The 26425-nt window shown below is 42.5% G+C and overlaps 1 protein-coding gene across 3 annotated transcripts in view; it reads right to left on the bottom strand.

The window, feature by feature from the left end:
* Positions 1-11334: 11334 nt before the first annotated feature.
* ABCA3 (ATP binding cassette subfamily A member 3) overlaps positions 11335-26425 on the bottom strand; it is a 338890-nt gene continuing 323799 nt past the window's right edge. For all 3 annotated transcript variants that reach the window (XM_030211949.1, XM_030211951.1, XM_030211950.1), the window contains exons 28-31: positions 25961-26131; positions 25041-25231; positions 16746-16819; positions 11335-12493 (exon numbers count right to left, since the gene is read on the bottom strand). In XM_030211949.1, the coding sequence (XP_030067809.1) occupies positions 12362-12493; positions 16746-16819; positions 25041-25231; positions 25961-26131 (568 nt within the window). In that variant the 3' untranslated portion in view covers positions 11335-12361. The remainder of the gene's footprint in view (positions 12494-16745; positions 16820-25040; positions 25232-25960; positions 26132-26425) is intronic.

Raw genomic sequence — 26425 nt, 5'->3', positions numbered from 1 at the left:
CAAAGAGAGAGGTATATTAGAAGCAAGAAGCTGGTAAAAGAATCAGTTGGACCGCTAGATGATCGAGGGGTAAAGGGGGCACTCAGGGATGACAAGGCCATAGCAGACAGACTAAATTAATTCTTTGCTTCAGTCTTCACCGAGTTGTGGGAGAGATACCAGTGCCAGAAATGGTATTCAATGCTGACGAGTCAGAAAAATGAACAAATCTTTGTAAACTAACCAGTTTCTTTCATTTACTGGCAAAACTTATAGAACGGACAGTCTGTACTCAACTCAACGACTAATTGAAAGTAGTTGGCTAGACCCATGTCAATCTGACTTCATACCTGGGTACGGAACAGAGACAGTTATTGTGTTCCTTCTTGATGATCTGACAGAAACCATGACAGGAGATCTGCCTCGATACTAGTGTTGCTCGATTTCTCGGCAGACTTCGACACCATGGATCATATCATCATGCTTAAAAGACTGGCAGAAACAGGTATCAGTGGCTCAGTATTTACTTGGTTCAAATCCTATTTGTCAGATAGACAACTATCAGTTCTGTTCAGCAACAGCATATCATTATCTTGGGCACTGAACTGTGGGGTGCCATAGGGATCCATACTGTCTCCCCCACTTTATTTAGTATCTACCTCAAGCCTCTGGCTGAGCTGCTTCAGTTAACTGACACAAAATTCTATGTTTATGCTGATGATGTGCAACCAGATCTACTCACAGCTTCAAGTAATCTGCCTGCCTAACTGCAACTCAGGAATGGGCAAAAACAACAAACTTTGCCACTCAGGAATGGGCAAAAACAACAAACTTTGCCTGAACCCAAATAAAACAGAGATTCTTTGGATACCAAATCCATGTGGACAGATACCCAACTTCAAAATACCTTTTCGGAAGTATGAACTTCCCCTGACCTGGGGAAGTATGAACTCCCCCAGGTCAGGAATCTTGGGATACTGCTAGACTCATCACTCACTCTGATCCCACAAATTCAACCTTCAAAAATTCTCTCCATTACCTACGGCAGCTATGAAACCTCTCTACATATATTGAAAAGACCACAGTGGTCCATGCCATAACATTTTTTTTTATTACATTTGTACCCCGCGCTTTCCCACTCATGGCAGGCTCAATGCGGCTTACATGGGGCATTGGAGGGTTAAGTGACTTGCCCAGAGTCACAAGGAGCTGCCTGTGCCTGAAGTGGAATCGAACTCAGTTCCCCAGGACCAAAGTCCACCACCCTAACCACTAGGCCACTCCTCCACTCCACATCACAACTAATCTACTATAATGCCCTGTACACTGGCTAAACCAAAGAGTTTGTACCACCTCAAATTAATTCAGAATGCTGCAGCACAACTGAAAGAAGGCTGCAAGTTGAGTGACATCACACCCTTTTTGCGAAAGCTACACTGGCTACCAATATCTTACAGGGCTAAATTTTAAAAACTTTATGTTTGATTTTCAAGGTCCTCAGATAAAATTGGGCAGAGTATTTAAAGAATAAGTTAGCCCTTTACACACCTTTGAGACCTCTAAGGTTTTCACAAGTATCATCACTATCTGTACCCTCATCAAAAGAAATTGTACATGATACCCGTCAGCGAGCCTTCTCAGGAGTAGCCCTCACGATCTGGAATTTACTCCCAGAGGGGCTACGTGTAACTTGAGACTACCTCTACTTGAGGAAGCAGGTGAAAGCCTGGCTCTTCTTCCAAGTCTTTAATACATAGGGTGACTTACTATACACTCATTCTGCACCTGGACTAGCTTGCAACACACACTATAACTTAGATCAGTTCCTTATCTCTTGCTTAACTATACAAAGAACTTGCCTTGAGTTTAGCTAACCATCAAATTATCCCAACTGACTGTACCATACATCTTCTTACCATCATATATCTGCTCTTGGTCCCCGTTACATGGTAAGCCGTATTGTAGAAATTCTTTAGCATCATATCTGTTAGTTGAATGTTCTAATGCAGTTTCCCAAGTTGGTCCTAGAGTACCCCCCTTGCCAGTCAGGTTTTCAGGATACCCACAATGAATATGTATGAAAAAGACTTGCACATAATGGAGGTAGTGCATGCAAATTAAGTTCATGCATATTCATTGTGGATATCCTGAAAACCTGACTGGCAAGGGGGTACTCCAGGACTGACCTGGGAAACACTGTTCTAATGAATGCTTATTAGGTGTAAATGCTAATATTGTATTATATCGCTGGTATTTGAATTCCAGTGCTGTTAAGTGTGTATATTTTTGATACTGTTTCATGATAGTTCTATTATTAGATTTCAATTTACTGTTTTCAAGTTCAACTCATTTGTTGTATTTAGTTTATTCTTGGTTATTTTACTATTGTTATGCTGTTACCAAATTGTAACTTTTATGTTAAACTGTACCTGCTGTACACCGCCTTGGTTGAATCTCTTCATAAAGGCGGTTAATAAATCCCAATAAATAAATAAACCTTGAAGATGTAATGAGGAAATTTGCTAAATCAGAGAGTAGCAAATTGCCTGGATTGGATGATATACATCCCAGAGTACTGATAGAACTAAAAAATGAACTTGCAGAGCTATTGTAATATGCAATTTATCTTTAAAATCAAGCCAATTTTTAAAAAGGGTTCACCAGAGGTGATTCGGGAAGCTATATAGTGGGTCTGATGTTGGTGCCATGCAAAATGTTTGAGGCTATTATAAAGAACAAAATTACTGACGCTGATGATAAGGAACAAAATATTATGTCTTATCTGATCATTTTCTTTCCTTTAGTTGCAGCAGATGAATCCAGATACTTGTGGGTTAGACAGTGCTGAATTGAGCTGTCGTATAGGATGTAATGCTCATTGGTCAGTCAGTATTTCTCATAACAAAGCAGAAAAAAAAAACAGAATTATAACATTTCTCCTTCCCCACAGGGAAAAGTAATAAAATCAAGAACTGCAAACACAGAATCAATATCAACAGTCCATCTAAAATGTAAAAATGCAACACAGTCCAACAGAGTGACGAACTGAAAAGGAGCTGCTGGATAAAAAAAACAAAACAGGGTGGGCCCCTGGATTTGTCTGCTGCGAGTAAAGGAAAGAAAATGATCAGGTAAGACATAATTTTTCATTCCTTAGCATCAGCAGCACATGATTCCAGATATTTTTGGGATGTAGTAAACCAGTCCTTAACTAGGGTGGAAACCTGAAGCTCTCACAGATAGCACTGAAACGCCAAAAGATGTACCCCATTGAGCGGAGACATCCAAAGGGCAGTGTCTGGAGAAGGTATACAAGGAAGACTATGTCGCCACCCTACATATGCCCTCCAGGGAGAACAGACGGGCTTTGCCTAGGAAGGTGCAACAGCTTGGGAAGAAGGCGCCTGGAATCCAGCCAAAGGTGGAGTACCCACTAATAAAAATGTGGACGCAGTAACCTCATTGACCCAGGAAGCACTCGTGAATTTTTGGAAGCCACATTACCTTTTTGAGGACCAGAACAAAGGCTGAACAAATGATCTGCTCAACGGCACCCGTTGGGTGCTTCCAAATAGTGCAGGAATACATGGCAAATGTCAAGCAATAGGAAAGAACTAAAGGTCGATGGAGATGAAAGGCAGAAACCACCTTAGGAAGGAAAGACGGACCTGTGCACACTGTCATCCCTTCAGGAGAAATCCGGCGGATCTCGACAGGATGGAGTCTGAAGATCCGAATCCGAAACCCTGCTTGGGTAGATACATGGATTTCTGATGAAAACTAGGCCGACCTGGACAATAGCACCTAAAATTGTGAAAATTAGGGCAAGCCTGACCTGAACGGTGAGAATGTGTAAACTTGTTCCCAGGAAGACACAGAGTCTGAGGCACCCAGAGCTTCTACTAACATCGTTAAGTCCTCACCAAACAAGAGCTTGTCCCTAAAAGGGAGCTAAACTGGCTGCTGTTTGAAGCTGCATCTGCTGTCCAGTGGTGCAGCCACAGCAAAAAACGGGCCATGACCACGAAAAACAACAACCTGGCCGACGTCCGAATCAAGACATACAAGGAATCTACAAACTATTCCAGCTCCGTCTCCACAGAAGACAATTCAGTAGAAGGCTGACATTGGACACCTGGAAGGGACCCAAATTCTGTGCACCTAGCTAAGGCACGCTCTAACAGCATATGAGCTGCAGGCAGCTGCCTGCAGTGAGAGTGTGCATCTGAATTGCCAAAGGAAGGCTGTGCTGAATCCACTAACTGAGGCAGTTTGGCTTGTAGGGTTCAAGAGAGATGGAAAAGAACAGCTGAGAAGGGACCGCAGAAGTGGTCTGATGTGGAATATGGCCCATGGCAGAAGGTCAAAGATAGAGGTTATTGCACCTAGAACTTGAACAGATTCCCAGACTCTGGGATCTGTTAGGAAAAGAACCACCAGACTGGGTCGTGAAGCTACTGCTGATGAACAACAATACGACATGTCTTCTCAAAACCTATCACTCCCAGATACTCCAAGATGTGTGCTGGAAACAAGTGACTCCTGGCAAAACTGAAGACCAATCCAAAGGACTGAAGAAGAGTAGGTATCTTGAAGGAAATCTGCCAACTCTCTTGATAGGAACAGTCACAAATCAGCCAACCATGCGGTCTGCATGAACCTGCAATCCATCCTTGGGAAGAAAGGCTGCCACTACTATCATATGTGGAAAGGCTGAAGGGCACGGGTATAAATTGATAATGTTCTTGAAAGATTGTAGATCACAAAAATCTTCTGTGGAAGCACGAACGTATGCTTTTTTTGAGAGCCAAGGAGGTTAGAAACTCTCCCTGCTAGACAAACTATGACAGACTGCAATGTTCTCATTGTGAAATGTGGAACCTTTAACACACGGCTGACCCTGTGAAATCCAAACCCAGGGGAAGGAATCCCCCCTTCTCTGGAACTTCAGGTACATAGCATAACTGTGCGGTTCCGAAACGCAAATGAGATCAGTCTCTAGTGTGTGTAAGTGAAGAAGCGTTGCCAGGTAGCCTGAACAGTCTAACATTTAGGCCAGAGCTTACATGAAAAGACCAAGAAAAAATCTGCAATAGAGAGAGGGAAGTCCTATGTGCAACTCCGCTTGAGGATTTCTAAGACACATTAGCGTGAGGCAATTTTTGGTTCACTCCTTATGGAACCTGGAGAGGAGTCCTGCTATTATGAAACTCAAGGAGTGAATGGAGACCCCATCACTGGGAGGTGCAAAAGGCATTGGTAGACCTGGAGTTTTGAATCTGAGTTTTTCCAGTCAGAAAGAAAGGCGGCCTGTCCATGCTGAAGGAGGAACCCTGCAAGTTAGCTTGTCTGAGAGGAGGTAAAAGAATCCTGAGGCTTGTCCTCCTGCAATTGCTGAGGCTTGGAATGCCCTAGGTCTTCAACCAAGTGGTCTAGATCTTCTCCAAACAAAGATTCTATGACAGCCAGCTAGAGGTGCCGACGATACCATGGTGGCCGAAGCTGGAATGCAAAAATCTTTAGCCAGTGAAAGAATGCAATGTCAGAGACGAGAGCTGCTGGGGCACACCAGCACAGTTAACTGTTAGAAGGGAAGCGAAGTGGTAGCTATCCCTGCCATGCAACAAACTGTTTGCATGGAAAGCAATATGGGAAAGAAAAGGAAAATATGCCCCAAGTGACACAGAGCAGAATACCACAGCATATTACATGATGCCCAAACTAGTCTTGAATCAAGGACCTTTAGGAGGAAACCAGCTACCTTCCAGGATAACAATGCTACCTCACCAAACACTGGAACACTGCAGCTGGAGGAATATCCAACAGGGTAGCACTGAGATGCCCACTCTCCCATGGAGACTAGTAGGGACATGTGAACAGCACTAGCTGTAGAAAACCTAGATGGAAAACTTTGCCCAGAAATCTGAAGACAAGAGTACAAAGCCTGCCACCGTACTAAATTCCTTTGCAAAGGTGGTGAACAGAGGAATGTCTGTACTGCTCACATAATGTAAATACATTCAAACACTATGGTTCATAGTAGACTGCTGGCTGGCACTGGAGAGGCACAATGGCTTATGCATTATCATCAATGCTGCATAACAAACCATACAAGAAACACAGTATAATCTAATAGCTATTTATGCCTAGAAGAAGGTGGCACAAGGAAATCTTGAATGATCTGTTAACACCTCTTTCGATCTAGTAACATCTCTGGAATGTTAATAAGGGAACTTGGGGGCTTCTGCATTTGTAAAAAGAGCTCTGTCTATGGTCTCAACAAGTCATTTTACATAAACAGGCAGTTATCACAAATCACCAATAATCTCAAATGAGAGCTTCAAGCTAAAATTTATGAATTTTCTTGGAATCCTTGGTATCTCAGGAATCTGGCACTGACAGACCATTTTATGTTAAAGTTTCACTTTAGGATGATTGCTTGCAGGAGCGTTATGTCATCCCAAGAAAAAACTGCTCAGGAGGAGGGTGACTCACTGTAACCTCTCTGGGTGAACTATTTCCTCATTATTAGGGCAGGCTCAAGAGTACCCAATACCTTAGGTGAACCACCTGCGATGTGCCTTTGCTCTGCCTCATTCATAGTCAATCACCTCCCTTTTTTCTCCATTCCCAGCACCTCTCCTTCCATCCTCCTCCCTCAAAGGTGTCCAGCATCTCTCTCCTTCTCTCCCTCCAGGTGTCCAGCTTCTCTCTGCTTCCCTCCCAAGGTATCCAAGCATCTCTCTCATTCTCCCCCTCCCTCCCCCCAAAGTGTTCAGCGTCTTTTCTCCCTCCTCCCCCCAAGGTATCCAGTATCTCTCCTTCCCTCCCTTCCCCAAGGTGTCCAGCATCTCTCTCCTTTCCTCTCCCTCCTCCAAGGTGTCCAGCATCTCCCCCATCTTTCCTTCCCCTGCAATTGTTGCAGACACCATCGCTCCTCCACCTCCCCAGGAACTGAGCCTGCATAGAAGAGATAAGCGGGCCTTTCAGCAACCCTGTGCATGTGCACTCAAAGCCTTGTGTATCTTGCCCCTTTGATGTCTTGCCAGAAGGGGCAGGACATGGCAAACCTTCAGAGCATGTGCACTGAAACTCGAATGCCTATCACTTGCAGCAGCTTCAAAGAGCTGTTCTGCCACTGTCTTTGCCAGCTGAGCTGATCCTGCACTGCCACCCCAGAACCTGCTGTCCTAGGCTGATGTCTAGTCCACCTAGCAGTAGGGACTGTCCTGCTCACTATATTAAAACCAGAGTATTTGTCACAAAAAAAAGTATCAAAAAGGAAAACAAACTAATAGTATAAAAACATTTGATACCATATGTGAAATGCTCTCACTATGAATTTGTCTTTTCTGCACATTTGTATAATGCCAATGAGAAATGTTAAAAACACCTTGCTATTAGTTGTCACCACAGCAAATATGTGCTACTAAGGAATTTACGACAGGAAGTCTGAAATTAAACAGTAGGACTTTACATGCCAAATCAGTAATCTGGGACCATACTCCACATTTGGAATGACAACCAAACAAATTCCTTAACCCTTTGGAGATGAAGTGCTGCTGGAATGGAACTGTGCGAAAGTCAGGAAAAATACAATTAGCTGGAGTGAATGCCAATCATGAAGGTAAGCCAACATATAAACTGCTGTTAAAAACCATTTGAGCCTCCTCACCTTCCCCAATATATTTTGTTGTTTCTGAAGTACTGCTCCTCAAAAAGCCAAATTAATCCATCAGTATAAATTTAAACTAAGGCAGTGCTAGACTAACCTTTTGTTACATATTATAGGTTTAGGCTTACACTCCAGACTGCAAAATTCAATGAACTACCGTATTTTTCGGACTATAAGACACACTTTTTCCCCAAAAAATTTGGGAGGAAAATGGGGGGGGGGTGCGTCTTATAGTCCGAAGGTAGATTTGGCTGGCTGGCTGGCCGCCTGCCGAGTTCGGGATCGCCCTCCCCCGGCCCTGTCACCACTTCTCCCTACTCACGTCACGTGATCTTCCCTGGTGGTCTAGTGACGTCGGGGCAGGAAAGAGCCCCCTCTTTCCTGCCCAGCGCGCTGCTCTCCATCCTCCTGTATGCAGCCTGATGGTCTCGGCGAGATTCAAAATGGCCGCCGACACTTCAATTCTCGGCGGCCATTTTGAATCTCACCGAGACCGTCAGGCTGCATACAGGAGGATGGAGAGCAGTGCGCTGGGCAGGAAAGAGGGGGCTCTTTCCTGCCCCGACGTCACTAGACCACCAGGGAAGATCACGTGACGTGAGTAGGGAGAAGTGGTGACAGGGCCGGGGGGAGGGCGATCCCGAACTCGGAGGGAGGGATTCGGACAAGACGCACCGGAGCACCTAGGTTTTAGAGGAGGGAAAAAGGAAAAATTTTTTTTTTCCTATTTCCCTCCTCTAAAACCTAGGTGCATCTTATGGTCCGGTGCGTCTTATAGTCCGAAAAATACGGTACTTATCTATAATTAGGGTTCTCCCAACAGCAGCCAATGGATTCACAGAAGGGTCATATGACAGTTGGAATCTTGAAGCTTTTGAACTGGTTACTAGGCAACTGGGTAGCCACCCTGCTGGCAACAGACTCAAAACTACTCTCACTTATTTCATCTTTTGCTTGCAAAGTTCTAAGAGAACTGTATGCATAACTCTATGGAACCAGTTTACAAATGGGCTACTAAAAACGGTATAAGGCCTGCAACATAAACCCTACAAAAAGAAGCTTAAGACACTCAAAACATACTTCCTGGAGGAAAGAAAGGGTGAGGAACGCAACTTTCAAATATCCGATGGGCTTCAATGAAAGGTAAAATTTGCCACAGAAAAGGAAATTCAAAGATAAAGGGTTATGATTTGAAGTTGCAGAGAAAAAGAACGGGTGATTGTTATTGATATTGTTTTGTAAACTTTATTCACCTGATTTTTGTAATTTAGCTTTTGAATTAAAATAAAAATATTCAAACAGGGAAAAAAAAGGTGATGGATGCCTGGGCTAGACTAAAAACAAGAGAAAACTTCCTGCACAATATACAGTCTCAAACAAAAGAGCAATATTGAACTAACAACAATAAAGCACTAATTTTATTTATATACAAAATTTTTAAAAAAAATTCCTGGAATAGACTACCATCAAAAGTAGTGGCAAAACAGAAACATATTTGGGACAGATATAGAGCACAACGGTAAAGGCAGGTTGTGTATAGCAGATAGAAAACATAAGGACATATATGCATATACCTCCATGGAAACAGAGGTAGGTATCTAGGAAATTCAAACAGCTTCACAAAGGAAAAAAAAAAGCTGAACAGTTTAAATCAAAGTGCACCAAACAGGCTGAGCATGATGCACTTATAATGTGCAAATTACAGTTAGCATCAATATTTTTTCTTTGAACTAATAAGGTTTAGAAAACTTGACCTTGCTTCAGTCTGAGGAAAACACATGCCCTGGAACATGAAACACATGCTAGGACTAAAGATTCAGAAAAGAGACTGAATCAAGGGATTCTGGATATATTTAAGCAAAAAAGCAAGAAAAGGAATTTGAAGGCAAACATGCCTGAGCTAAAGAGTAGAGGGGTAAAGGAAAGAGTAAATGTCAACAAAATCAGTCCCTCAAAGTTAGTGGACATATGTATTGACATTTTAGCTCTAATGGCATACCATTAAAAAAGAAAAAGAAAAAAAAAAAAGATCAACATGATCCAGGTGTTAAATTTGAAAAAGGCAACTGAAAGCAGGTCCAGACTGAGGAAGACTGTAAAATCAGGGGTCAACAGAAATGCTTTATCCTTGAGCCCACATAACACATTGGTGCAGAAAAGTGAATTACAAATATGATCACCAGTAGAGGATCGGTTAATGGCTTCTAGACTGCATGTGTGGTTCAATGTAATCTCAAGGATCTATGAACATGGCCCAATGGAGAAATCAATAGGAAAGATGAATAGGTTTCCAGAAATGACAGCACTGTTAATCTTTGTCTTTATGAACAATGTGGACAGGCCTATTCAGTATCCTAACATCTGCTTATGTGAATGAATATCAAAGTTCTCTGGACAAATATTTGTGAAGATCTTCGGAACGGGAAGTGACCTGAGATCTGAAGATTTACTCTGCAATTTGAAATGGAATGTCTCAGGGTATCTTTGCATAGAGCCCGATAAAAATGAGATTGCCCCTACGACAGTGTGGGAACAGAGGGTGAGGTAACCTGAGATATAGGCACTGGAACTCCTGCAGGGTTTGTGCACTCATCTCAGCAATGCACCAAAGGATGAGCACACAGGAAAATGATATCTTTGGTATAGGTGTATCAGTCTTTTGCTGTTCTCTCATCATGAAAAAGGTGGTCTGATATGATGAAACAGACTCCACTGGGGAAAAACCATTTACAGCATGTGGGACAAGTCCAAGAAAGAGAACAGCACCAGGAAAGTATCATTACCTATATGATAAGGACCAGAAGAATGGAGTAGCATAGTCAACAGAACTCTTCCAGAAAAAACACGTGGGCGAAGATTATGTGTCAGATTCAAGTTTTATTGCATAAAAGGACTCGACACAGCACGTACCTTAAATTTAGAGCATCTTTAACTTCTAGAGTCTTTTTTTAAAGACTGCCTTAGAGAAGCATATGTTCAGAATTACAAGCTACTCCACAATTTCCTACAAACGTACGAGACTCTTGATGCAGGCACACTAACCGAAACACGGTGCTGTATCGAGTCCTTTTATGCAATAAAACTTGAATTGGACACATTATCATTGCCCAGGTTTCTTCTGGAAGAGTTCTGTTAACTGTGCTTCTCCATTCTTCCGGTCCACTGTTCGTAGCAGTTCACATTCCTCCACTTTGTGGTTGTTCTATATGATATGGAAACATTTTATCTGGGAAATGTTAGAACTGATGGGAATGTAGCCTCAGGTTGCTGAGCAATCGATTCAAAAACACCAAAGACCCCAACTGCCAGCTTAGGAGGCTAGTTTCACTCAGGAGAAGACTGTCATGTGCCCCATCTGCATCAATTCATTGAGATTGCTTATTGTAAGAGAAATTAATGATAGCCAAGGATCAGCGCAGTTTGTAGTTTTTGAATTTTACCCCTTAAATGTTTTGAAAACACTCTTGCAGCTAAGGTAATAAAAACAACTTTTTTTCCATTTACACTTATATTTCAGAGTTGAAGGACATATGGAGGCACATTTTCAAAGCACTTAGACTTACAAAGTTCCATAGGTTACTATGTAACTTTGCAAGTCTAAGGGCTTGTTTTACAAAGCCATGCTACCGATTCCCGTGCGGCAAATGAGAGGAAGCCCATAGGAATTGAATGGTCTTCATTTGCCGCACCGAGAATCGGTAGCGCTGCTTTCTAAAAGAGGCCCTAAGTGCTTTGAAAATAAGCCCCATTGTGCATTTAATGAGTCCACTGATTATGCTCCTATGACATGGCCAATCTTCTCTATTTTGGTATCCTTTAACCCAATCCTGCAAAAGAGTTTTTAAAAGCTTAGTTGTATTCAAGTCTTCAGAACCTACCATGACTTGAATGGCGGGGGAAACCACAAACACAATGCAACAGATATGTTCCCTAGCTATTTAAAAAAAAAAAAAAAAAAAAAAAAATATATATATATATATATATATATTGACCATCCTACAATGTAGAGCTTCACCTGCTCCTTACCTCCCTAATAAAACTGCAACTTCCTATCATGTCCCCAAGGCTCCCCCACACTTGAATGGGGAAGACCATAGGAAAGGAATGAGGGCACTTTAAAATGAACAGTAATGTCCACAAATCAAATCTCTCTCATAGGCTCCCCCTACCCCAACACATACACGCACACACAGCTGTTTAACTTGACAGATCACCATTTTTGTGAATATGTTGACAGTATGTTTGCAAGAGACCTAAAACTGATACTACGCTTAGTGTATTCAGCCACCTTAAGCTGATTCCCGCAATCCTTCCAAACTTACAGCACACCTGATCCACAGATTTCCTGGCACTGTAAGAGATGGCTCCAGAAGATCTTGCAGATGTTTGAGCCTCCTGCATAATCTGTTGCATTCATTTTCTCTTCCTTAGTGAGACAGAAAACAGAACTTCCACATAAAGGCATCAGGGTTGGAGCACTTAAGTTGTTCCTTCTCTTTGCTGAATGGACGGACAGTTGCATGCTTATAAGTGCATGCTCTCTTCTACCTACCCCACACCACTATCCAAGTGACTGGAAGGTTTAATTTCCCTTCTCTGTCAAAGAATTATCCCCTACATTTCTACATTAAGACACGTGTTCACATATTGATATATAAATTACTGTCTTTCTCTTTCTATGTCTATGGGCTGTTTTGGACGAGGTGCTTATTTCCCTTTCTCCTCAGTGTAGTGCTGGAAATGTGCAAAGCTCATGAAGACTTGCTCCAGTGAGATCTGGCTGATGGAGTAATCCTCTATTTGGAACTTATCTTTGGCTTTCTCCAGTGTCCCGAACACCTTCAGTTAGACAAAAAGAAAACAAGTCAGAAACCCATAGCACACACGGCTATGAATAAATGTGGCTAAGATGGAAGAAAGTGAAAAAAAACAAGATGAATTAAATTAAACCTCAAAGGATAAATTCACTTTACAAATCACAGCAAACATTTGTCTAGAAAAACTTGGATATAATTAAACTATCTTTAAAGTAAATTAGCTACACTCCTAGCAGATAGATCAATGGGTATTGGAGATGATTTGAAGTCAACATCAAAATGACTGACACTGATAGTCTAAAAACTATATGCAACTGTTACAACAAAGTCTATGGCAAGCAGTTGCCTAAAGTAGACAGGATACAGTCTGGTGATGAAAGCACACAACCAGGAGTCTGCAGACATCATAACAATGGAAGTCTGTACCTCTACTTGGCTGTTGGCTTTGTGCTAGGTAGCAAGTTGCTTTATCTCCCTATAACTCAGTTTACCCAAAAGTAACTAGTTATTAAATACTCTCCTCTATCCTTTAAACCTAACATTATAGTTACTGTATGAAGACTATTCATGGATTGTGTTTTTCTCCCTTTACAGGTATAGTACAGGCTCCATCTCTTTTCTCAGCCTTCTATCCATTATTCTCCCAGCAATTCACTTCCTTCTGCCAGCTCTCTCTCACATGCCCAGAATGCAACAGCAGTACATTCAGCAATAGCAGTACATTCATCAAACTCGTGGTTCTCTTCTCTCCTTCCTTAGTTTCTCGTCGCTCAGGTCTCCGCTTTGGCTCCTCCCTGGATTTTAGCGCCTCTGCCCATTGGTTTTCATCATTCTTGGCTCCTCCCTGTTGCTCCTCCCATGATCGTTGCGCCTCTGTCTATTGGTTTTCATCATTCTTGGCTCCTCCCTGTATGTTAGCGCTTCTGCCCATTGCTTATGTTAGTGCAAGTTGCCACAGTTGCTCTGCCCACGATCATTGCGCCTCTGCCCATTGGTTTTAGTTCTCTAATTCACCGTAGCGGCTCCGCCCATTGATGTTGCGCTTCTGTGCATTGGATAACATTGCTGAGCTCGTCGCTGGTGCTCCGCCCAGCTTCATATTGGTTTTTGTTGTTGTTAATCTTAACACCACGCGAGGGGAGGTTAAACGCATGCGCAGAACGTTCAGGACATGCTCCCTACTGCGCATTTGCGGGTGAGTCGGTCACTTGCCATTTATATGTTTGATTATATCTAATGATCTTAAAGTGGCCAAACAGGTAGAAAAGGTGATAGCAAAAGCTAGGATACTTGGATGCAAAAAGAAAGGAATAGCCAGTAGAAAAAATGAGGTGATAATACCTATGAATAGTTCTGGAGACCATACCTTCGAAAGCATAGAAACAGGATGGAGAAGGTCAAGAGAGTGGCTATTAAAACGGTCAATGGTCTATCAAAAAGCATATGGGGATAGACTTAAGAATGACTCAGAGATCAAAAAGTGCAAATTTTAGGAGGAAAAAACCTAAGATGCCCACACTAGGCACATAAATACAGCCTTATCATATAGGCTCCATTTTCATCCATTCATCTGAAAAACCTCCAAACAATCTGCAATGATGGTTACTGAATGCTGTTCAACATATGAATGTCATTGAATGCAGATTCCTAAAGTAAAGAGGAGCATTTTGTAAGCACAATTATCATTGTGAGACCCATGAGGAAGCAATAAGTTGACATGGTGGTCCTACTGGATGTGAAAGATAAGTGCTTCACCAGCTCATACATATATATTCAATTGAAAATGATGATGATTTTATATGACTCAATTTTGAAAAACAAAATTAACAACTGAGGGCCTGATATTCAGCTTGCAGTGATCAGTATTTTGCTGACTGCCGCCAGCATTATACCTGGAACTTCAATGCCCAGTTAGCCATGGAAAGCCTCTCTTGGTCATTTAAATTGTTTTAAATATCGTGCCCTTAAAATTTTGAAAAGAAAAGTTTAAAAATGGCAAACTGTTTGATGACAGCAACAATGGAGGAATCTGTTGCAGTAACAGTAGGATGCTTGAGCAACTGGGCATGTGATGGAAGGACATTGCAGAAGGTGAGAGTCTGATCAGCAGACATCAAAGGCAGACAAGACACAAGCTATGTCACTTAACAGTGCTTCATTTAAATAGTGTTTTTACCACTGAATTCAGTTGCCAGTTGTCTAAGATGTGTTAAGTTTTTACATATTGATACTAGCATTTTATAGACGCTGTTCAAACTAGTTGGAATAGTCTGTTTAAGGCTAGTCTCAAGTTTTTAGAGAATGACACGGGGAAACAGTTCATCCACATCCCCGCGAGCTCTGTCCCCATGTCATTCTCTATCTCGGGTATAAATGTAAAAGAGGTGAGCATCTTTCAAATGTTAGAAAGTTCTGGAATGAGGAGGCATAGGATGAAGGTGAAAGCGGACAGACTCAGGAGTAATCTAAGGAAATGTTTCTTTAAGGGTAGTGGATGCAGACTAGACATGCACAGAGGATTTCTAAGTGAGACAAAAGGATTGTAGAGCTTAATGGTTGGTATGGATAGGTAAACTGGAGAGGCTGTATTGGTTTTTATCTGCCTTCATTTTCTGTGCTTCTATGTAATTCTCTTATAATCTGTTTTCAAGCATGTGCCTCTTCATTGATGTTACTGAACACCATCCATGAACATTCTTACTATCCCTATGCACTATTTATTGCAGGATATTCTACAGTCAACTACATTTTCCTAAGGCCAAAATATTTTTGCCAGTTTGCTTCAATGGATACTAGCCTACAAACCCACTTGATATTTTATTAAAGAACTAGTAAAAAAGGCCCATTTCTGACACAAATGAAACGGGCGCTAGCAAGGTTTTCCTCAGAGTATGTATGTTTGAGAGAGTGTAAGTGAGAGTGACTGTGTGTGAGAGAGAGAGTGAAATGTGCAAGTGTGTGTGAGAGAGAGTATGGGTGCGAGTGTGTCTGTGAGAGAGAAAGTGTGTGTGTGAGAATGAGTGTGTGCAAGTGCTTATGTGAGTGTGAGAGAGAGAGAGAGAAAGAGTGTGTTTCACCCAGGTACAGTGTGTGCGAGAGAGCGAGTGTGTGTGAGACACAGACTCTCTGTGAGACTGAGTGTATGAGACCAAGAGAGTGTGTGACTGTGTGACACATAGAGAGTGAATGTGATACAGTGTGAGACAGAGTGTGTGAGAGACAGTGTGTGAGAGTGAGAAAGACATTGACTGTGAGAGAGTGTGTGTGTGTGACAGAGATACCTCCCCCCCTCTCTGGTGTCAGGCCCCCCCTCCCTCCCTCTCTGCAGCCAGTCTCCAGGGATGCCTAGGCAGGGGAGGAGTAGGGAAACATGCTCCGCTTGTTTCCCTACTCCTCCCCCTGCCTGGGTCGCTGTTTGCTGCTGGCTGGGTCGCAGGTAATCCTTCCAGCTGGGCCGCAGCTTGTCCTGGCTGCCCACGTCCCAGATGGTGAGGGGCATGCTGTTCTCTGGCTCCACCGACTCCACGTCAAGCGAACACAAATATAGTGTATGTAAAATCCCCCCCACCCCGGTCTATTTTCGCACATACCCACAGCTAGTGGTGGTCCTCTGCTCTCCGTGCTGCACAGATAATGAGCCGTTCTTCTGGTGAATGCCCACAGCAGGAATATTCTTCTGTCATTCTAGCAGTGGTCCTCTGCTCTCCATGCTGCACAGATAATGAGCCGTTCTGCTGGTGAATGCTCCTCCCTTCTTGCCATGTAGTTTCCTCTGATAGGTCCGTCTTACGTCGCGTAGCGTTGCCTGGGAATGGTTCAGCGATGGTCCTGTGCGCTTCAAAACGTTGAGGGTGCTTTTTTTCTGATTGGTCCGTCATGCGTCTTATGTGGAGTACCGTTGCCTGGCAACGTTTCTGTGATCCCTTCGTTCAGTTTACTGTAATTTTTCCGCCCTCGACGTCATCACATTTGACGCAAGGGCGGGGCAGAGAGACATGGTCAGTGGGGTGGCTTCACCACCATGAACTAACGAACCCTTCAGGGAGTGACTGAGTGACTTCAGAACATTGTCTTTAGAACGTTGAGGGTGAGTTTTATTATAGTAGATTATTGTATAATTACTATTTGGTAGTAGAAAATCCATACCAAGCTGCCTTTTCTATTCCTCATATACTGTATGCCCAACACGCCTATTACTATCTTTCTTGTCTGGTAATCATAACTTGAATTACTTGTGCTTCCCCATGATCACCTGTGTCCCACCTTCCCCTTACCTGTGCCCAGCTGAGGTACTTGTTGGTCAAATGATAATGGACCATTCCCTGGTGTTCATATTTCAGCACGCTGCCTGAAAGAGAAAGCAAAAAGGTTTGATCCTTGGATAACAGAAGCCTGATGAAACTGCTGCACTGAGAAAGAATTCTTCATGTATCAGCATAAAAAAAGCCTAGGACATCCCTTTTTATACAAAGGCAGTTCATTTGCTAGAGTTGATGTTTCTCCACTTACCACCCTGTGTGCATGTGTAGGAGGATAGCATGTTATGAGCCTTCTTCTGGCTACTGTAAATGGAGAATCATTACTTGGGGACATAAATAAACCACTTTTATCCAGTATGTCATCATTAGTGGGCCTGGATTGTGTTGCAGCAGTCCAAAAGCATGTATGCTTGGAGAGGGAGGAAGCAATTGGGGAAGTGCTGAGTTTAACCCTCCTTTTTAGGTAGGACTTGACAGCTAGTCTTATATAATAAATAGGGTCTGTCAAGAATTTCTTTTCTGCATACTGTCTGAAAGAGCTATAAAGTAAGCAAATGTTAGTCATCTCCAAGTGTGGGTGATTTGATACAAGGACTGAAAACACGCCAAGCACAGTGCACAAGATCTGGGGTTCTCACAACAAATTCTTTTGCAGATTCAAAGCGTGGCCCCTAATTCTTCCTAGTGAATGCACTGACAATTTCTCCTGAACTAATTTGTTAACTTTAGCTCACTTTTATATTCATAGTGGCCACATCTGAGAAACAATGGTGCAGATGCAAAGTCAAAATCGGAAGCAAAAGAAGAATTCAGTACATTAATTAAAAAGACCTCAAGTAAATAGAACAAATCTCTCTATAGAAAAGGGGAAAAAGGGCAACATCTGGAAAGCTATATAAACTAATGCCTATAATATGAGAAACAAGGTTCTGGATCTAGAGGCTGTGATGGGAACAAGCTGACTTCGATATAGTGGTGGTCATGGAGATGTGGTTCATGGACAACCATGACTGGACTGGGATACAGTTATATCAGGCTATAATCTTTTTAGGAAGGACAGAGCAGAAAGAAAGATAGATAGGAGGAGTGACGCTACCTTTAACATATAAAACATTAAAGCAACATAATTGCAGGGTTTACAAGGTAAGGAAGCATCACTGTGGTTCAAGTCTGGAAAGAGGGAATGGAAGAAATGGACAAAGACAATTGAAGATATTCAAAATACAGCTAGGAAAAAGAATGTACTACTAACAGATGCCGTCAATATGCCAGATGTTGATTTAGGGCATACCTGTTGTGGAGTCATCTAGAAGTAGGGAGATCCTGGATTATTTACAGGGGGAACTATTCTAGCAGTTAGCAATGGAAACCAAGTGGGATGGGGCCATACTGGACTTAAGTGTTTATGAATGGGGTGAGCATTGATCATCTGGCATCCAGTGATCACCAGATGGGTGTGGTTCAATTTTAAGGCACAAATAAACAAGACATCCAGATGCTGCAATCCAATTGTATCACAAACACAAAACAGCAATGTTGAGCCAACAGTTTATTTAAAATTCTTTAATTAATCAAAAACAACCTTATAGCAAGTGGAAATACTGAGCCTGAAACACTTTTCATACTAGTCCATCAGCCCAACATGTTTTGGCACGCAGCGCCTGCATCAGGGGCAAAATTTAAAACAGTAAATTAGAAAGACAGTCCACCTAGGCAGGTGCCTACAGCACTTATAAAGTTGTGCTTGTAGGGTTCTCCCGCCCCTAGCATAACACAAAACTATCTCTATTTCAGGAAGCAGGTGAAAGCTTGCCTCTTCAACCAGGCCTTTAATGGAAGAAGTAACTAACTCGTTAGTCTCAGTCACACACACAAGGAGTAACTCAGGCTGCATATACTGCAGCAGAACAATGTTTATCCACTCCTACCCTAGCTGAGATAATATTTAAACATTTCTCTGACCTCATGTGCAACTTTCTTTAAATCAGTCACCTTACTTTCTAACTCTTCCTACTTTCTTACCTATCTATATGCTACATAAGTACATAAGTACATAAGTACATAAGTAGTGCCATACTGGGAAAGACCAAAGGTCCATCTAGCCCAGCATCCTGTCACCGACAGTGGCCAATCCAGGTCAAGGGCACCTGGCACGCTCCCCAAACGTAAAAACATTCCAGACAAGTTATACCTAAAAATGAGGAATTTTTCCAGTCCATTTAATAGCGGTCTATGGACTTGTCCTTTAGGAATCTATCTAACCCCTTTTTAAACTCCGTCAAGCTAACCGCCCGTACCACGTTCTCCGGCAATGAATTCCAGAGTCTAATTACACGTTGGGTGAAGAAAAATTTTCTCCGATTCGTTTTAAATTTACCACACTGTAGCTTCAACTCATGCCCTCTAGTCCTAGTATTTTTGGATAGCGTGAACAGTCGCTTCACATCCACCCGATCCATTCCACTCATTATTTTATACACTTCTATCATATCTCCCCTCAGCCGTCTCTTCTCCAAGCTGAAAAGCCCTAGCCTTCTCAGCCTCTCTTCATAGGAAAGTCGTCCCATCCCCACTATCATTTTCGTCGCCCTTCGCTGTACCTTTTCCAATTCTACTATATCTTTTTTGAGATACGGAGACCAGTACTGAACACAATACTCCAGGTGCGGTCGCACCATGGAGCGATACAACGGCATTATAACATCCGCACACCTGGACTCCATACCCTTCTTAATAACACCCAACATTCTATTCGCTTTCCTAGCCGCAGCAGCACACTGAGCAGAAGGTTTCAGCGTATCATCGACGACGACACCCAGATCCCTTTCTTGATCCGTAACTCCTAACGCGGAACCTTGCAAGATGTAGCTATAATTCGGGTTCCTCTTACCCACATGCATCACTTTGCACTTGTCAACATTGAACTTCATCTGCCACTTGCACGCCCATTCTCCCAGTCTCGCAAGGTCCTCCTGTAATCGTTCACATTCCTCCTGCGACTTGACGACCCTGAATAATTTTGTGTCATCGGCGAATTTAATTACCTCACTAGTTATTCCCATCTCTAGGTCATTTATAAATACATTAAAAAGCAACGGACCCAGCACAGACCCCTGCGGGACCCCACTAACTACCCTCCTCCACTGAGAATACTGGCCACGCAATCCTACTCTCTGCTTCCTATCTTTCAACCAGTTCTTAATCCATAATAATACCCTACCTCCGATTCCATGACTCTGCAATTTCTTCAGGAGTCTTTCGTGCGGCACTTTGTCAAACGCCTTCTGAAAATCCAGATATACAATATCAACCGGCTCCCCATTGTCCACATGTTTGCTTACCCCCTCAAAAAAATGCATTAGATTGGTGAGGCAAGACTTCCCTTCACTAAATCCGTGCTGACTTTGTCTCATCAGTCCATGTTTTTGTATATGCTCTGCAATTTTATTCTTAATAATAGCCTCCACCATCTTGCCCGGCACCGACGTCAGACTCACCGGTCTATAATTTCCCGGATCTCCTCTGGAACCTTTCTTAAAAATCGGAGTAACATTGGCTACCCTCCAGTCTTCCGGTATTACACTCGATTTTAGGGACAGATTGCATATTTCTAACAGTAGCTCCGCAAGTTCATTTTTAGTTCTATTAATACTCTGGGATGAATACCATCAGGTCCCGGTGATTTACTACTCTTCAGCTTGCTGAACTGACCCATTACATCCTCCAAGGTTACAGAGAATTTGTTTAGTTTCTCCGACTCCCCCGCTTCAAATATTCTTTCCGGCACCGGTGTCCCCCCCAAATCCTCCATCTTTGCTTTATCCTTCGCTATCAATTATAATGTTCTATTACGTATTGTGTTGACATTGTAAATAGTATACCATGCCATGCTTTGTATTGTTTTTGAATATTTTTACTGCTGTAACTGTCTATTGCTCACGCTTGATTTATCTTACTGTACACTGCCTTGAGTTAATTCCTTCAAAAAGGTGGTAAATAAATCATAATAAATAAAAATAAATAAAGTTAATAAAGTTGTTTTTGATTAAAGGATTTTAAATAATCAGCTACTGGCTCAGCATTGCTGCTTTGTGGTTCAATTTTAAGCCAGGTAGAGAGGGTTTATTCAAAAGCAAACGTTCCAGAGTTCAAAAAGAACTAACGTTGTCAAGATGGAGGAATACATCAAGGAGTTGTTAGCTGGATGGGAACATCTGGGGAAGGTTGAAAAACAGTAGGAAAAACTGAAAGGATCTATTTTAACTGCAGCAAAACTTTTTGTTAGGACAGTAAATAAAAGTAAGAGGAAAAGAAGGCTGTTTTGGGTCTCAAAAGTAGCAGCTGAAATGGCAAGGAAAAAGAAGTTAGCCTTAGTAAACTACAAGAGATCACAGAGAGAAGAAGATGGACAGCAATATTTAGAGAAGCTGGTAAAGCAAAGATGCAAATGGAAGAGAAAAATCACCAATACGGTAAAATATTGGGGGGGGGGGGGGGGGGGGGGGGGAGGGTGGAAACAAAAATTGTATATATATTCACATACATATATATACATACACACACATTTTAGATATGTTAATGATAGGAGGAAATGCAAAAATGGCATTCTGAGGCTCAAGGTTGAAGGGAAGGAATATGTTGAAGCTGATAAAAATGAAGTGGAATAGTTTAACAAATATTTCTGTTCTGTGTTCACAGATGAAGGGCTGGAAGCAGGATCACAGAACATAGTAACATAGTAAATGACGGCAGAAAAAGACCTGCATGGTCCATCCAGTCTGCCCAACAAGGTAAACTCATATGTGCTACTTTTGTGTATACCTTACCTTGATTTGTACCTGTCCTTTTCAGGGCAGAGACCGTGTAAGTCTGCCCAGCACTATCCCCGCCTCCTGCCACCGGCTCTGCCACCCAATCTCAGCTAAGCTCCTTAGGATCCATTCCTTCTGAACAGGATTCTTTTATGTTTATCCCACGCGTGTTTGAATTCTGTTACCGTTTTCATTTCCACCACCTCCCGCGGGAGGGCATTCCAAGCATCCACTACTCTCTCCGTGAAAAAATACTTCCTGACATTTTTCTTGAGTCTGCCCCCCTTCAATCTCATTTCATGTCCTCTCGTTCTACCGCCTTCGCACCTCCGGAAAAGGTTCGTTTGCGGATTAATACTTTTCAAATATTTGAACGTCTGTATCATATCACCCCTGTTTCTCCTTTCTTCCAGAGTATACATGTTCAGGTCATCAAGTCTCTCCTCATACGTCTTGTAACGCAAATCCCTTACCATTCTCGTAGCTTTTCTTTGCACCGCTTCAATTCTTTTTACATCCTTCGCAAGGTACGGCCTCCAAAACTGAACACAATACTCTAGGTGGGGCCTCACTATCGACTTATACAGGGGCATCAACACCTCCTTTCTTCTGCTGGTCACACCTCTCTCTATACAGCCTAACAACCTTCTAGCTATGGCCACCGTATTGTCACACTGTTTCGTCGCCTTCAGATCCTATCACCCCAAGATCCCTCTCCCCATCAGTACCTATCAGATTCTCCCCGCCTAACACATACGTCTCCCAAGGATTTCTATTCCCTAAGTGCATCACTTTGCATTTCTTCGCATTGAATTTTAATTGCCAAACCTTAGACCATTCTTCTAGCTTCCTCAGATCCCTTTTTCATGTTTTCCACTTCCTCCCGGGTGTCCACTCTGTTACAGATCTTAGTATCATCCGCAAATAGGCAAACTTTACCTTCTAACCCTTCGGCAATGTCACTCACAAATATATTGAACAGAATCGGTCCCAGCACCGATTCTTGAGGCACACCACTACTCACCTTTCCCTCCTCCGAGCGAATTCCATTCACCACCACCCTCTGGCTTCTGTCTGTCAACCAGTTCCTAATCCAGTTCACCACTTCGGGTCCTATCTTCAGCCCATCCAGTTTATTTAAGAGCCTCCTGTGGGGAACCGTGTCAAAAGCTTTACTGAAATCTAAGTAGATTACGTCCATAGCTCGTCCCTGATTCAATTCTCCTGTCACCCAATCAAAGAACTCAATGAGATTCGTTTGGCACAATTTCCCTTTGGTAAAACCATGTTGTCTCGGATCTTGCAACTTATCGGCTTCCAGGAAATTCACTATCCTTTCCTTCAGCATCGCTTCCATTACTTTTCCAATAATCGAAGTGAGGCTTACCGGCCTGTAGTTTCCAGCTTCTTCCCTATCACCACTCTTGTGAAGAGGGACCACCTCTGCCATTCTCCAATCCCTCGGAACCTCTCCCGTCTGCAAGGATATATTAAACAAATCTTTAAGAGGACCCCCCAGAACCTCTCTGAGCTCCCTCAATATCCTGGGGTGGATCCCATCCGGTCCCATGGCTTTATCCACCTTTAGCTTTTCAAGCTGTTCATACACACTCTCTTCCGTGAAGGGTGCTCTATCCACTTCAATCTCATTTATACTTTTTGCAGTCCATCGCGGTCCTTCTCCAAGATTTTCTTCTGTGAAAACAGTATCTATAGATACAGAAAAGTATCTATTTAGCAAATTTGCTTTTTCTTCATCATTATCCACATAGCGGTTCGCAGTATCTTTTAGTCTCACAATTCCCTTTTTAGTCATTCTCCTTTCACTTATATACCTGAAGAAATTTTTGTCACCCCTCCTTACATTTCTAGCCATTTGTTCTTCCGCTTTCGCCAGACGTATCTCTCTCTTGGTTTCTTTCAGTTTCATCCTGTATTCCTCCTTGTGTTCCTTTTCTTTAGTTTTTGTGTATTTCTGGAACGCCAACTCTTTAGCCTTTATTTTCTCAGCCACTTGCTTGGAGAACCATATCGGTTTCCTTTTTCTCTTGCTTTTATTTACTTTCCTTACATAAAGGTTCGTGGCCCTATTTATAGCTTCTTTCAGCCTGGACCACTGTCCTTCCACTTCTCGTATTTCCTCCCAGCCCCTCATCTCCTTCCTCAGGTATTCCCCCATTTTACTAAAGTCAGCACGCTTGAAATCCAGAACTTTGAGTTTTGAGTGGCCGCTCTCCACTTTAGCTGTAATATCAAACCAAACCGTTTGATGGTCACTGCTGCCCAGGTGGGCACCCACTCGGATATTTGACACGCTATCCCCATTTGTGAGCACCAGATCCAGTGTCGCTCCCTCCCTCGTGGGTTCAGTCACCATTTGTCTGAGCAAACCGCTTTGTAAAGCATCCACGATCTCTCTACTTGATCTTGAAGGATTTTCAGTAGACTTGGATTTTAGCAAGGCCTTTGATATAGTTCTGCATAGGTATGGGATAGGTATGGTTCTGCATAGGTATGGGACCCAAAGTGACTGGATGAGAAACTGAGTGGAAGGTGACAAAGGATAGTGAAGTTCATGCTGAGGAAAGGGATGTTACCAGTGGTGCTCCACAGGGATCAGTTATTGGCTCAGATTTGTGAGTGATATCGCAGAATGTCCGCATGAAATTTCATCTGCCATTTGGTGCCCACTCTTTTAATCTCCCAAGGTCCTCCTGCAATTCCTTTCAGTTCACATGTGATTTAATAACTGAATAATTTTGTATCAACTGCAAATTTGATCATACTACTATACACCTTCTTCCACTGAGAGAAGTGTCCATTTAACCCTACTCTGTTTTTCTTTCTTTTAACCAGTTTCCAATCCACAACAAAATATTGCCTCCTATCTTATGGTTTTTTCATATCCTCAGGAGCCTCTCCTAAGGGATTCTGTTAAATGTTTTTTGAAAATCTAGACACTATGGGGCTCATTTTCAAAGCAGACTTACAAAATTGCATAGGTTACTATGAGGCGTATTTTCAAAGACTTACAAAGTTACATACTAACCTATGGAATTTTATAAGTCTAAGTGCTTTGAAAATGAGCCAATATATAACTTTGTAAGTCTAAGTGCTTTGAAAATATGCCTCTACATCAACTTCAAGGCAGGTGCAAAGTTTCTGTCTCTCATTGGCCTGCATTTCAAAGGGGAAACTCCAACTGAGGAGTGGGGAGGGGGTGAGGTGAGGGAAGACAAGATACTTTCCTTTGAAAATTAGCTTGCAGTATCTAAGTGTAGTAAGTTTCTCAGACATGCAAGTTGTCTGTGGAGTTTCATTATTGTCTTAAACTAATATGACAAAGAATAATGGATGCTTTCTGACAGTCTTCAGCCTCACTAGATCTGTGATTTGATGCAGAAAAAATAGCAGCTTTTAAAAAGAACATGGAAAGGCTGTATTCATATTAGTTTTCTGTTAAGTCAGTCAACCAAAGTAAATGAGACAGACTGCTCACCTGGAAAGGTCCTTTCCACAAATTCTTTGAAGGCCTGCAGCTCATCCTGTGTGTCACCACTACTGATTTTCACTACCAGGGTGTAACCACTTCCAAACTTGCTCTTGAGGTGCTGCGGGCTGCCCAGGCACTTGAACTGCCCATTCACCATGATGGCAAGCCGAGTACACAAGGCTTCACACTCTTCCATGCTGAACAGGTGAAAAGGGATAGTTTCAGAATAAAAGGAGAATATGTACATAAAAGACAGGTTGCTAGTTTATTCAATCATTCCGCCTTTCTGTAAAGGCCTAGGGAGATCCAAGATGAACTGGCAGCATCAACAGGTTGCTTTTCACTTGTTTCTTGAAACCAGCTTACCTCAACCAACATGATAAAAGAGGTCAGGCCTCATTATATCCAAGAAAATCCTTCAAGCTCTACTGGTGATTTAGTGGTGTACACTATTCCACAATACAGCATGGGCCCGATATCCCAGAACAGTGTTAGGGGGTACTCCTCCCTTTGAGCCAGTACTGACCCATTATCTCCACATAATGTTGAGGACACTTCATCCTGAGATTGTTCTAAACTATCTCTCCGTATAATGTTAAGGGGCTGTGTGCTGCTGAAGGTGCCACCTTTTAGAGGGACTATTAAACTGAGGTCCCTCAACATCTTGTTCACAACTCAGTTCCACTGAAATAGTTCAGAAGAGTAGGGAAATAAAGATCACTATTCTTGATATGTTCCAACACAGACTTGTACAGTTGGACATCAGCTAAAACTATCTTTTTAAGTTGCCTATAAAACATTTTTTGCAAATGGATGTTAAAAACCCACAATCTTCAATGCAACAAAACATACAGCAGGCAAACTATCATATATGAGCAAGAAACAGAGCACACGCTAAACTGCAAATAGCGGTGGTGCTGTTATACCTGTGAGAGGTAATGATAATGGCTTTCCCGCACTCCTGTGTCCGTGTCACCGCATCCCAGAGCAGACGTCTCGCCACTGGGTCCATGCCAGTAGAAGGCTCATCCAGAAAGATCACCGGGGGACCTCCAATCAGAGCAATGCCAGCACTCAGCTTTCTTTTATTGCCACCACTGCAGAAGGAACAAGACAATGTGTAAGACTTATATTCTCTTAGGCCATCCCTAGCCAGCACACCAAACACTATAAAATATGTGGCTGCCAATCCCATTTGTGTGTTATTTTCGTATACTAGCACAAGGTAGGAATTTTCAGTTTTGTTCTACATTGTACTTCTCAACTGTTCTACTGTGTCTGTGCAGTACTGTAGGAGTGGATGGCTGTAATGTAGCAACTGCTGGACTGCCAAGACAACCTCAGACCTTGTGCCTAACACTTATGAACTTCTGCCTTACCTGTGGCATGCT

Source organism: Microcaecilia unicolor, chromosome 8 (assembly GCF_901765095.1).
Source record: "Microcaecilia unicolor chromosome 8, aMicUni1.1, whole genome shotgun sequence".
Classification (NCBI taxonomy): Eukaryota; Metazoa; Chordata; class Amphibia; order Gymnophiona; family Siphonopidae; genus Microcaecilia; species Microcaecilia unicolor.
The sequence above is the reverse complement of the archived record's forward strand: the minus strand, read 5'-3'. Positions and strand labels throughout refer to the sequence as shown.